General features: G+C 42.2%; 1 protein-coding gene across 6 annotated transcripts in view; it reads left to right on the top strand.

Annotated features, from left to right (window-relative positions):
- Window positions 1-2,769: 2,769 nt before the first annotated feature.
- Window positions 2,770-14,127, top strand: part of MSL3 (MSL complex subunit 3) — a 36,070-nt gene continuing 24,712 nt past the window's right edge. The window contains exons 1-8 of one of the 6 annotated variants that reach the window (XM_050963919.1): window positions 2,770-2,914; window positions 5,645-5,727; window positions 8,292-8,387; window positions 8,712-8,812; window positions 10,318-10,406; window positions 11,578-11,700; window positions 12,159-12,319; window positions 13,431-13,568. In XM_050963919.1, coding sequence (XP_050819876.1) covers window positions 2,816-2,914; window positions 5,645-5,727; window positions 8,292-8,387; window positions 8,712-8,812; window positions 10,318-10,406; window positions 11,578-11,700; window positions 12,159-12,319; window positions 13,431-13,568 — 890 coding nt within the window. In that variant the 5' untranslated portion in view covers window positions 2,770-2,815. The other 5 variants (XM_050963899.1, XM_050963938.1, XM_050963948.1 and 2 more) reach the window with 5 other exon arrangements.

Here is a 14,127-nt window from a genome sequence, read left to right as displayed (position 1 = left end):
AGCATTATCTCCTGTAAATGTAAACAAACTTGTTTGTCTGAGTGACTGACTGGACAAGAAGTAGGACTGAGTGGACTTGTAGGCTCTAAAGTTTTACATTGTTTTGTTTTTGAGTGCAGTTACGTAACAACAAAAATCTACATTTGTAAGTTGCATTTTCATGACAGAGATTGCACTACAGTGCTTGCATGAGGTCAACTGAAAAATACTATTTTTTAAATCATTTTTACAGTGCAAATATTTGTAATAAAAATAATATACACTTTGATTTCAATGACAACACAGACTACAATATATTTGAAAATGTAGAAAAACATCCAAAATATTTAATAAATTTCAGTTGGCATTCTATTGTTTTAATTTTTTTTAAATCACGATTAATTTTTGAGTTAATCACATGAGTTAAGTACAATTAATTGACAGCCCTAATTCATTTATAAATATGTTCTTTAAGTCACTGCCTCACACATTTGTTTTCTCTTTGTGGGGTATTTTAGTGCAATATCTAGAGGGACAAACATCCATCTCAGGCTTATGTTGTGCAGAGTGAAACTAGCCATATAGTGAGGGGGAAGCTTTAGCAGGATTGGCATCCATGTTTCTTGTTAGGTTCATAAAGGGATTATATACTGATACACTCAGCAATCCACACTGTGCACAACAAACATATACCTTTGTTTTCATGTATCTCAGATGATTTTGACCTTTCTAACCATGGGGATCTCAGCAGGGGGAAAACATTTTTCCAAATGATTGAGACAGATCACGAATCACTGACGAATATGAGCACTTTCCTAGTTCAGGAAAAAAGCCATTTTCAGAATGAGGTTAACAACAAAATGTATGCTACAGGGGAACAGTGCTTCATAGTGAGGAATGAGCAAATGTATGATTGAGGTTTTTATGAAGTGCTTACTACTTACAGTACAATGTGTTACTATCAGATCAATTGAGGTAAAAAGATATGATGTGCAACTGTGCAAGTTATGGTGAGACTGTGCTGCAGAAGCTCCAAAATTGCAAACGGGAACACATACACCTCTACCCTGCTATAACACGACCCGACATAACACGAATTTGGATAAAATGCGGCAAAGCAGTGCTCTGGAGTGGGGCAGGGCTGCGCACTCTGGCGGATCAAAGCAAGTTCGATATAACATGGTTTCACCTATAACGCGGTAAGATATTTTGGCTCCCGAGGACGGCGTTATATCGGGGTAGAGGTGTACATGTAATAAAATACAAATGTGAAGGTTTCAATAACATTAATTTGGTTACGTTTCACAGGAGTAGAATTTTCAATTGTTGGTAGTGTTAAATGTATAAATTAATGTAACTATATGCACTGTCTCTCTAGTTAATGGACGTTAAATTTTGGCAATTTAATTTTGTGGTTTTGAAAGTTTTTGTTTATATAGTATGAAGTTTGTTCAGTTTTTCTTTATAGAGTTATTTGTAAGACTGTCTTTGGTCATATATACCGTTATTATATATTTCATGAAAATTTATTTTAATTTATAATCTTAACATAATTATTTTCCTTTTTGTTTAGTGTTGTGGATTCCTCTATGACTATCTTCACATTACAGGTGTAATCTGGATAATTTAGATTGTCAAGAACAGATGCTGATTTTTTTTGAATTTTTGACATTACAGATGAAAATAACAAAATTGCCTAAGAACTGCAGATACAATAGTGAAGTTAGCACTAGCATCATGTTGGCGGGCCTTTTAAGGGTAACGAGGTTCAGCCACACCCCTGTGGGATTAGGGGCCCCTTTCCTGATCAACTGGGTGATTTCTATACAAAGGGCTGAGAACACTGTTTGCGGGAAAACCTGCAAAGGCAGTGTGAAAACAAGGAGTCTTTGTGGCGCCTTAGAGACCAACAAATTTATCTGGGCATAAGCTTTTGTGAACCCACTTATTCAATATATTAAATACCTGCGCCCATATTTTCCACTGCATGCATCTGATGAAGTGGGTTTTAGCCCACAAAAGCTTATGCCCAAATAAATTTGTTAGTCTCTAAGGGCACGTCTACACTACAGGATAAATTCGAATTAGCTTAAACCGATTTTATAAGACAGATATTATAAAGTCGATTGTGCGCGTCCACACTAGGCACATTAATTCGGTGGTGTGTGTCCGTGGTCCGAGGCTAGCGTCGATTTCTGGAGCGGTGCACTGTGGGTAGCTACTGTAAAAGAATGAGGCCAATAACGTCGATTTGCGTCCACACTAACCCTAAATCGATATAATAATATCAATTTTAGCGTTACTCCTCTCGTTTTGTAGGAGTACAGAAATCGATTTAAAGACCCCTTTAAATCGATAGAAAGAGCAGTGTAGTGTGGATGGTGCAGCGTTAAATCGATTTAACACTGTTAAAATCGGTTTAACAGCGTAGTGTGGACCAGGCCTAAGGTGCCACAAGCATGTTTCCTTGCTTTTGCTGACACGACTAACAGGGCTACCACTCTAAAGGCAGAGTGAATTAGCTGGTGGCTCTGCTGGAGGCTCCAGGGAAGGAGCCAGGGACTGACAAGCAGCCCAGGAGGGACTGGGACCGAAGAGGCGGCTGAAGAGGAGGCAGCTGGGCCGCCAGCTCCAGCGGACGGTGACTGGCACAGCATCTCCAGAAACGCTCACTTCGCACCACACGTCAATCATGCAGCCGGGGGAGCAACACCCGCTCCGCGCCCACGGCGGGGCCCCTCCTCTGCGGCGCGGGGCCCCGGCCGGGGGGCGGGGCTAGCTCAGGTCCCATCCCCGGAGGGGGCGGGGCTTCTCCACGCTTCGCCATGACGAACAAATGACCGCGCGGGGAATGAGATTGAAGTTCCAGCGAGGCGAGCGCGTTCTCTGCTTCGAGCCCGACCCCACCAAGGCCCAAGTGCTCTATGATGCCAAGGTGATCCGCCGGCCGCGCGCGCGCCGCTCTCCAGCCCCGCCCCCCGCCGCGCCGCGCCGCGGCCTCCTCCCCCCCCTTCGCGCCGGGCCCGCAGTCGGCGGAAGTGGTTGCTCCGCCCAGCCGCGCGGTGGGGGGGGGGGGTGTGAGACAGAGACAGGCCCCGCCCCGCCCCGCCCCGCGGGGTCTGGCCCAAGGGCTGCTGGTCCCTCCACCCCCTTTTCCTGCTGGCTCCAGGCGGGCGCCCCGGCCTCTCCCGCCGAAGCCTCGGGCCGGGCCGCCTCTGCCCCGCCCCCGGCGCGGTGCAGCGTCACACCGGGGCCTGGCTGCTGCCGCGGCCCGACCCCGCCAGGGGGCAGCAGCCCCCGCTGCCTTCCGGCCGCCGCCGCGCTGAGCCCCGCGTGCTGCTGGGCCCCTTTCCCCGCCGCGCTGATCCGGACCCGCAGGGGTGTCCGGGCGCCCAGCTCCCCTGGGCGTTAGTCGGGGTCCGGCACTTCAGTACCTTGGAGCACCGGGGCCTGAGGCCGCCAGCGAAGCGCTTCGCCTGCTCCGGGCTGTGTCCCCCCCTGACTTAGTTAACATCCTTCCCCGGGCGGATGTGCTCGGCATGGGAGACGGTGGCAGCTGTGTGGGCTGCCAGGCACGGGCTCGCTCGCTCGTGTAATAAAAGCTGTGAGCGAGGAGATCCCCCCGCCACAGCAGGGCTCTTCGTATCCTAGAAACAGGAGCGGTGTGGACGGGCCTGGGCCAGACACACGCCCACCCGCAATTCCTTGTGCACCTGCAAAATAGTCTCGGATACTTGCAAAATAGTCTGCACTCTAGAGTTCAGGCCTATGAGCCTTTAATAGGTCCAGTACTGTTAGGGAGCCCTCCCTGCGAAAAGCATCTTAAGTTTGGACTTCAAGTCAAAGGTGCAGTTGAATTAAGCAGAAACAGAGTGGGTAAAGTGGCAGTGTGTGAAGAATTACATAGTGTTGGCTAAGTGGTTGATTTCTAGGCATTCTGACTTTAAAAAAAAAGGTGTAAAAAAGAAATGTAAATTTGGTTTTGGGTGTTAACTAAGTAACATTGAAACACCCTTACCTCCTAACTCAGGCTGTGTAATGGTGCAGATTCTTGTCTTTCCAGTTTCAGGGACTTCAGCAACTTTGATTTTTTTTTCATGACACTCAAAGGATAATTTGAAACCTTTAAGTCCAATTTTAATTTCTGTGATACAGGACTTTTCAGTTTCTCTCTTTGAAGACTGCCCTTTTAGTTGCTATAAGAACATCCAGGCGCATGTCTGACCTGCTCGCTTTAGAGTTTCATTGGGATAGTTGCCTGCAGGAACTCCTTAAAATGGGTGTTGCAGAGTTGTGTATTATTTTGTTAATGCTCCCAAATGTATTTGCAAAAGATATAGAAAAAACAAAAAGACCCATTCTCTTCTGTGGCCCTTGCTCCTTAGCTGGATCACAGCTCCTGTGATGGACTGTGTTGATTTAACTGGTGAGAACACTGCAGTGCATCACAGATGTGTTACAGGTCTAGTGAGGGAGCCAGGCCCATAGAGGAGAATGCGGGCATGAAGCACCTGAACTACACAAGGCACTGCAGCAGCACGGGTGGATACAAATTAATGCTGACCTGAAACAAAATGTTTTGGTTCAGTTCCGCAAACCAAAATATTTAAACGAAACTGAATGTTTAGTTTCTAATTTCCAGTGGAAAATAGAAAAAATTCAGCAAAATTGAAATTGTGGAAGTTGCATTTTATGCCCAAAAAAACCCAAACAGAAAATTCCAGGCCATCTCTAGTTAATATAATTGATTTGATTATTGTGAGCATTGTGGAAGAGATGAGGTTTTTCAAGGGATTTTCCTAAGAAGCACTATATAACACTCCTGATATGTGTGGTGTGTATGTTGAGTGTGTATTTAAGTTTTATGTGAGGCACAATTGTCCAGACTAGATTTTAAGTTATTTGATAAGATTTAAGGCAATCCTTCAATCTTCTAGATTGTTTAGTTTTTTGGTAGATATCAAAGTGAAAGTACTTTGAATTCAAGTCTGTTTATATGAGTAGGTGGAATTGCGGTACTAAATGGAATAAAAGTGCACTCTGTGAGGGGCTATGGCTGTATTAGCTTTTAGTATCAAGAATATCTCCATTCTCAAAATCTGCCGTGTTATTTCACTTGGAGTTCAGTTCAGACATTCGCAAAGCATTGTTCTCTTAATTCTGCAGTTTGGCCCTATGTGCTGTTCACGAGAAGAGCGTTCAGTAGTTTTAACTAAGCATTTGGTCTTCGTTCTGTACCATAATGTTACTGGTTAGTCTCCTGTACCGAAGGTCTGCAGAAGCAACTCATGAAGGAGATAAGGCGGCTACTTGTCCAAATGTGCAAATCCACAGTGTTCCATCCCTCTTCTTCAGAGCACTTTTTGGGATGGATAAGAAATGAGGATAGGGCAGGGCCCATTGGTAGTCTCTTCAGTGTCTAGATCTCAGGTCAGTACACAAACATCGTCTATCATCTTTGCTGCTCTTAGTAGTTCCATGGGCTCAGGAGACGGTGCATGATTTCCTACAGTATGGATGTTCAAAGGCAATTCATTAGGTTTCCATTTACTCATAATTATCCATTCCTTTCTTGCGCCCACAAACCCATTCCCTAAACACTTATTTCTATAGAAAGTGCACTGTAATCTTTGTATCATGCCACATTCTTTGTTTTCTTTTTCAGATTGTTGATATTGTTGTTGGAAAAGATGAGAAGGGCAGAAAGATTCCAGAATATCTGATCCATTTTAATGGTTGGAACAGAAGGTGAGAATATACAGTGCACCATTTTATATAAAAAGTTTTTGTATTTACAAAATCTTTTCAGTGACATGCTGTAGCCTACAGGATGGCGTAGGGTAAGAAATAAGTAGAAGTTAGGTTTTGGGCCTAAATTAGCATAAGAGTAGAGGAGTATGGGAAGTGGAAGTTGCTAGTGTAAGGAAGTTGGAAATAGTGTTATGGGTAGGACCCTGCCAGTTTCACAGCTGTGAAAAACACATCACAGACCGAGAAATAAGCCCTTTCCCATGAAATCTGATCTCTCCAAAATCAGCTGGACTGGGGAGGGACAGGGTATGTCTTTCCCCTGCACAGCTGTTATCGGAGGGAGGTCAGACCCACCTCCAAGGCAGTGCAAAAGTGAGGTGTACCACCCTCACTTCTGCGGTGTAGCAGCCCCAGTTCTGGGCTCTAGGCGTCCGCCTCTTGCGGCTCTTGCCAGTGCTTGGGGCACCTGGGCTGGGGGCTGTTATCGCTGCCCGCAACTCCTGCCATGGCTCTGGGCTGCTGCTCTCCCTCCCACCCCCCGGCAGCACCTGCTGGGGCTAGGGGCTGCCCAGGCTTCATCCAGAGCTCAGAGACCTAGGCTGGGGACTGCCACACCCTGCAGCTCCAGCACCTGCAGGTCCTGCCCAGCTCGCCCTACCCCCTCATTCCCTCCATGGCTCCTTCTGGGCCTCGGGGCTTCCACTCCTTGTAGCTCCTGCCTGTGCTTGGTGACCTGGCCTGGGAGTCCACAGCTCCATCCACCGCAGCTCCTGCCAGACTCAGGGCTGCCCTCCCACCCCCCCTGTGGCTCCTGCCCAGGCTCAGGACCTTGGTTGTGGGCTGCCACTCCCTGCAGCTCCAGTTGGGACTCGGGACTTTCACTCCACACAGATCCTGGCTTCCGTCCCCCTTTCCCTCCCTGGCTTCTGGCCAGGCCCAGGACTGCCGTCCCCCATGGCTCCAACTGGGGCTCGGGGTGCCCTGGCTCAGGGCTGCTGTCTCCCAAGGCTCCTTTGTGGGCTTCTGGCCACCCAGGCTCGGGGATTCTGGCCCTCTCTTCCTGGCTCCTGCCCAGGCTTGGTGCTTCAGCCCCTGCGGCTTCTGCTGGGGCTCAGGGCGCCCAAGTTTGGGGCTTCAGCCCCCACAGCGCTTGCTGGGGCTCAGGGCTTCCACCCTGTGGCTCTGCCAGGGCCAGGGCCCCCATTTTTGAAATTTTCTGGGGTGCCTAGGCATGGGCCCCATGAGCCCATGCCTTGATCCATCACTGGCCCTGACTAGCTTCCAGGAGCCCCTGGTTGGGGCACTCCCAGCAGCACTGGGGCGATCGCATCTACTTCCACCTCCAGGAGCCTCCTCCAGCTGCAGGAAACTCCACAGCTGTGGCCTTCAGAGATGGTCTCTGAAGGCAACACAGAAGTGAGTATGGCAATCCTGCAACCTCCCTACAACAGCTTTGGGCCTCATCACAATCCCCTTTTGGATCAGGACCCCCCCCGAGTTACAACACAGTGAAATTTCCAGATGCAAACATCTGAAATTGTGAAATTGACCAATTTTAAGATCCCAGGGACATGAAATTGACCAAAGAGAACCTTGATTTTGGTAGGACCCTAGTTATCAGAAAGTAAGAGTTAGGAAGGATATGGCCCAGGGTTATGATACCATTATGTTTTGGTTATAACTGGTTTGAGCAAGGTTTTTAACGAGTACTTTTAAAAGTTGTGAATGTTTTATTAAAATACTATCTATATTGATAATATGGGAAAGACGTTGACGCGGATGTTAATTTAAATGATGTGTAATATAAAGAGCCAGTAAGAAGGTAGTGGGAATATAATTATGGAAAAGGATAGTTTAAAGTTACTTAGCATTATAAATGAGTATAAAAGGAGTAACCTTGCTAAATTTCAGGAGATCTCCAATTAACATAAAAATGGCACTGTTAGGTTCCAGGGTTATAAAGCTATATTTCTCTCTGTTGTTGTACTGATTACCCATTGATAATTTGAGTGTAATTATAATTGTATTATTTATATTAATTGGGAACATTTCAACATAAAGATTACTATACCTCATAGGAAGAAATAATACTATAATGAAAAAGGAGGACTTCAGTTATCTTTATTTTGTGAATACTTTTAATAAATGCTTTCTTTGGGACTAATTCATTTATGTTGACGTATTGGTTTATGGCCCTGGTGTAGTTGGAAACTCAAACTCTATCTCTGTCATAATCTGAGTTGCTTGATGGTGAAGTCTGGAAACATTCTGATGTTGACAGAATATTCCTTAACATTATCTTGTTGCTTCAAGTACTGCAACTTATAAAGTTAAGGAGAAAGGCTGTGTCTCTCTCTCTAATTTAAAAGGAAAAATAAAGCCAAAGGATGGTGCAAAAAGATGCAAGTCTACATCATAGTACCATTTAATTCCAGATTTTGCTTCTAAAAGCACGAAAATATTACTTTGTAGATGACTGTAAATCTACATTTGTCATTCAGTGTTTATTGGTAAAGTCAGTTTCTATTTATTAACATTTTTTTCTTTTGCCCTGTATTCAGCTGGGATAGATGGGCAGCTGAAGATCATGTTCTTCGTGATACAGACGAAAACCGCAGATTACAACGTAAATTGGCAAGAAAAGCTGTAGCTCGCATGTAAGGAATACATTTATCTCTTGCCTTCAAATCTGTTTTTGGAGAAAGAACCCATATGTCTGTAATACTTGCTAACCTTTTATGGCCGCAGAGAAGAACAGGGTGTCAGGAGTATAGTAAATGTAAAAACATTGATGTGTCCACCACCGAATATTGTCCCTCAATTAAATTATCATTGAAATGATAAATACAATCACAAACATTCATTGCCTATGCATATTTTATTCTTGCTTTTGCATATAGCATTGCTTCTTACGCTTTTGCAGCAGTAGTAAACAAGTGGAGTAATGACAGATTGAACAATTCACTCAAATTCTTCTTTAGGAGAAGAAAAGGAAGGAAGAAGAGACATTGTCGTCTGCCTGGTGTTGACTCTGTGTTAAAAAGCCTTCCTGCTGAGGATAACGATGAGAGTAGTGAAAATTGTAAGTTGTCTTCTCTTTGATTTGGTGACTACACTTGCGTCATGCTATTTACAAAATTAACTTATTAAACTACTGTAGCATCTCAATTTTACAAACTTCAATCTTCTGAACAACCAGTTATATGAACAATTTTTCCCGAATAGATGGGGAGAGGGGGGACACACATAACGAAAGTAATGTTGATGAGGAACAAGTTGACATCCCTTCACATTCTGATGCCTTCATTGTGTTGATAATCACTTTGCAGTGATTTGAAGGACAAGAAAACAATGCAGGGCACCATACTGTAATGTATCCTGTATCTACTGTAAATTGAGATGCTCAGTTTTATGAACTCGATCCTCAATTCATTCATAAAACAAGTTTTACTGTAATTGTGCAAACTGAACAATCTGATTTGCTACTGGGTTTGGTATTATAGGCATGTAATAGCACTGGCTAGAATGTTAATATAACCATATGAAATATATTAATATGTTTTGTATAAAAAATGAGCAGATGTTACACCAAGATATCCTTCTCCTCTCCCTACCCTTGAGGCAGACAGTACTCTTTGCTTCACCCTCATTTAACTCTTCTGGGCACTCTGGCCCAGATTTTTAAAGCTATTTAGGTGTTGCTGCTCTCAGCATGTCAAAATCTAACTGACTTAGGAGGCTAAATCTCATATTGAAAAAGGGATTTAGACATGTAGTTGTTGCGATGCAGAGAACAGCAACACCTAAATATCTTTAAAAATCTGGCCTCTACCCTTTGATCTGAGAGTAGTGTTGCTCTGTCTGGCCCCAGCCTCTCCTGTCGTCCATGCCTTGCTTGCGCAGTTACCATTTTGGCTTGTCCTGATCTTCTGGGCAACAGGATTTTTCCCTACCTGCATGGTAAAGAGGTCTGTTTCTTGCCTCCAGCATGCTGGTGGTTGTTCCTGGCCTCTTTCTCCTATCAGCCATCTAGTCCAGGGCATTCTTCCAGTAACTTTAAGGTCTGTTTGTATTGTTTTGCAGTGTCAACGCTTCATTAGTATGCTGGCCTTTGTCATTCCTCTGATTCAGACATCTTTACACCATTGTTATTTACCACTTTTTCATTTCAACATTTGGTATAACTTGTTCACAACTTGCATTTGGGCATATGAAAGTGATATTTATTTAAAAGCTTTTTCTTCTTTTTGCCTTTTTAAGCTGAATACTGTAACCTTTTGCTTACAACGAGAGTCCAGTGAAAATTAAGAGCTACTGGTTGTTGAAAAATTTTGTGAATTTGCATATATTGGGGAATGTTCATCATTTAAAGTTGATATATGAACATTCTGTTTGTTTGAGTTTCCTAACTATTGCACACTAAAATACTTACAATATTCCTTCAGCATTTCTAGTTTATACCTCATTACAAAAAACAAACCAAACAGCCTTGAATTAAATGTTACAAAGTGAAAAATTGTTGGGTATGAATCTCTGTCCAATATAATATGCAGAATAAATTTGCATATTTATTTCTCTCTTAAACAGCTATAAGTAGTTCTTCTGATGACAGTGATGAAGGAACGGATGAAGAAATAAAAAGTGAAGAAAGTGACATTGAAGAGAGGACTGACATGGTATATTCCTATGAGCTCCCTTGATTTTAATAATACTTACTACTTTGCATGATTGAAAACTGGGAAAATTGAGACAGGTTAAGTGAATTAATTGCTCAAGGCCATGCAGCATGTAGTCATAGGGCCAGGACTAGGGGTATGGCTACACTTGAAACTTCAAAGCTCTGCCGCGGCAGCACTTTGAAGTGTGAGTGTGGTCGCAGCGCCAGCGTTGGGAAAGAGCTCTCCCAGCGCTGCACGTACTCCACATCCTCATGGGGTTTAGCTTGCAGTGCTGGGAGCCGTGCTCTCAGCGCTGCGGCACTGTTTACACTGGCGCTTTAAAGTGCTGTATCTTGCAGCGCTCAGGGGTGTGTTTTTTTCACACCCTTGAGCGAGAAAGTTGCAGCGCTGTAAAGTGCCAGTGTAGCCAAGGCCTCAGACTCATGATTTTTTGACTCTTAATAGAGATCTTATTGTAGTAGAGCTATTCAGACTCCTCGAAGATGTTTTATTCCTTTAGATGGCGTTGCTCTCAATACAAAATGTATTAAGTTAGATTTGTTCCTCTTGTTCTATTTCCACTCTTAAGGTCTGCCAGCAAACAGCACTACCCGGATTTATAGTTAGTGTAAAACGTTACTAGTCTCCTCAGGTGAAGCAGATTCTAATGCCATCAGGATTTTAATGGCTGATGTACAGAGTTTCTTTAAAGAGGGTCTGCCAACTCAGATTAGGTTAAAATTTAGACCTATTTGTAAGAATCTAAGACCAGTAGAAATATTTCCACTGTACAAAAACGTCAGTGGAAACAGGTGTGTGAAAGCTGTTTATAATCTAAACACTGCAGGAGAGATCATTTGAAAGTGAAATTGGTTATAAACAAACAAAAAGTGGCCTAATTGATAATTTAATTATTATTAAATTAAATTTAATGTGAATGAGCAAAAAGCAAACAGGAAAACAGTGAAAAAACATAGAATTTTTAAAACAGGACTTTCAAATAAATTGAAGGTGTTACTGGTAAGAAACTACATTGTGTACTGTTACATGTATTTTACCATACAAGTAATTAGATTCAGTTTCTATTTCGCAGAAATTTTAAAATTTTGATCTAGTTTTGCCTAAAATACTACAGTAATTAACTAGTAACACTAATCATTTTTTCTTACACCGATTTGTGCTGTTGCAGAAAGAAGAACAAGAGATTCACAGTAAAAGGGATATGGAAGAAAGAGCGATAAGTATAGAAATTCCTGAAGTTTTGAAAAAAAAGCTTGAAGAAGACTGTTATTATATTAACAGAAGAAAACGGGTATGATTGGCTAAATGAGGGAGAGTATAAGAAAAAATACCTGAAGGCAGTCAAAATTTGTGCTTGCATGTAGTGATTTCCATTATTTTAGCTAACTTGCTTTCATAGCAGAACTTCTAAGATTTCAGGGGATAAGGCTTCTAAATTACTAGAGTACTGAATTAACAATATATTAATCTGTAAAATGGGGGTTCACATCTTTATTTGGTTTTGTTTTAGGAAACTTGGAATAGAACATTAAGCTAATCCCCTTCTATCATATTTATATGTTCCCCAAAACTGGACACACAAGGGATTGAGCAAAAGTATAATTTAAGGAGCAAATTTGAAATATATGTATAAAATTTTGCTGAATAGGCTTGTTAATTAGGCTAGGCAGTGGGTCACAAGTTAATGTTGTGGCTCATTGCTTAAATCCATAATTGTATTATTTGACAGTCATCAAATTGTCTCTTCAGCTAGTGAAACTGCCTTGTCAGAGAAATATAATAACTATCTTGGAGTCATATGTGAAGAATTTTGCCATTAATGCAGCGTTTTCAGCTAATGAAAGATCTCGACACCATCAAATGACTTCACATGTCAACATGAACCTTCATTATGTCCCACCAGAAAAGAAGTAAGTCATGTCTAACATTTGTTTGGGTGTAGAGGAAGAGCGGATTTGAATTTCAAGCCCAGGTTTTAGGTGTGTGCTTTTGTGCCCATCCATATACAGTGGACTCATACCCCAGTGTATAAGACAGCACAACAATATCAGGACAACTTTATGATTAGAGATGAGAAAATTACTCTTCTCCAAAGAGTTGATGTTGGAATTGTTAATAATACAGGGATGTTACCACAATACTAATTTAACCATAAATTCCTTTATTAAGTCCAAAGGCCAAATGGTATTTTATACAATTGCTCCGAACATACCTAACAGCCCAAAGTATGAGCAGTCACTGCACCCAAACACAACAACAAAGCATTCATAAGCATGCGATCAGTATACTTACAGATAGTTTCCCCTACATTTGGCATTCTCATCCTGGTGTTCTTCAGCATGATTAGGTAGGGTCTGACAAAGAACCCTCAAATTGATAGCTTTTTATACCCTTCAACAAACAAATGATGTCATAGCTATTACTACTTTAGCTACCAAACAATTTGAGACAGTTCACCCTTATTTCCAGTCTTAATCCAGACAAGATTTACAGCCTCCTTTTTCCCCAAGGCCTCTCCTTCTTGCTGACCAGTAGCTTTTTTTTTGTTGCACCTGGGTTCACATGGGGCTTTACTTTTTAAAATAATACTGGTCTGTGGGATGGACTCCTTTTTGAACAGATTCTCTCTTATTTAAAACCATCTGCAGTCACCCCTTTTGGTCAGAGGTCCTCTTTTTAGAGACTTCACCTTACTTTATTAGTTATTCTTTGAACCAACATCCTCCCTAGTTAATTTCTTTTGGCCTTAGATTATTACTTTCAAGACTTTCTTTCTACTTGCTAGTTAGGTCCTCTCATTACAGCACATGTATTTCCTTAACTGAATTTAAGCTAACTAATTATTTCATATTTATTCTACATTTACATTACAATAAAACATCATTCTCCCCTTCTGTCACATAAGTCAAGGCTTCTATTTTAGTCATTTTGTTAAGAATTTCTGTATATATGGTGCATTTTCACCTCTGCATGACAAGAATCTAATTTTGAGCACTAAGAGTTACCTATCTTCCACTGCAGGGGCTGGTGTGAGACACCCCCTGCTGAAGTAAAGTTAAACTTTGAGCTTTATGAGTTGACACCTGGTCAAGTTATAGGAGCACAAACTCCAAAAGTGCAGGTGTATCACAAAATGCCTTCAGAGGACACCAGTTACAGGCAAGTCACTTTCTTGTGTGATTAGGCTGCCGAATGCTCTTAATCTCAAGCATCACTATGCAGTGAAGATAAATGTGTGTAGTGTAGTGATAAAACCATCCATCCATGGCATGTTTGTGATATTTTTTGAAGCTTATGATCCCTCCTGCTCTGGGGTTAACTCCTCTTAAAGTAACAGTCTGAATGGATGGGCTGTCCTATTTCAGGCTAGCATTGGGGTGTAGTCTTTAGTCCTTTTAAAAAAACAAACAGACTTGAATTTGTTTTGTCACATTCTGTTTTAGCAATTCAGAATTGTCTGATTCCCTGCAGTGCTTCAGTTTGTACTATCATGTATCATTCAGTGTTTGACAGGATAACGATACTTAGGTTCTTTTTGCAGTACAATATCCCAAACAAGTGCTTATCATGAGACATCAGACATAGGAACAGAGAACTAAATGTACTTTTTTATTAATTTAAACTAGTGTATCTGTACTAATTGAGACTATTAGATTTTTGAATGTTGATTTAAATAAAATAAATTACAGCTAATGGGAACTGTGGGAAGCACCAGGCC

Source organism: Gopherus flavomarginatus, chromosome 1, assembly GCF_025201925.1.
Source record: "Gopherus flavomarginatus isolate rGopFla2 chromosome 1, rGopFla2.mat.asm, whole genome shotgun sequence".
Lineage (NCBI taxonomy): Eukaryota > Metazoa > Chordata > Testudines > Testudinidae > Gopherus > Gopherus flavomarginatus.
The sequence above is the reverse complement of the archived record's forward strand: the minus strand, read 5'-3'. Positions and strand labels throughout refer to the sequence as shown.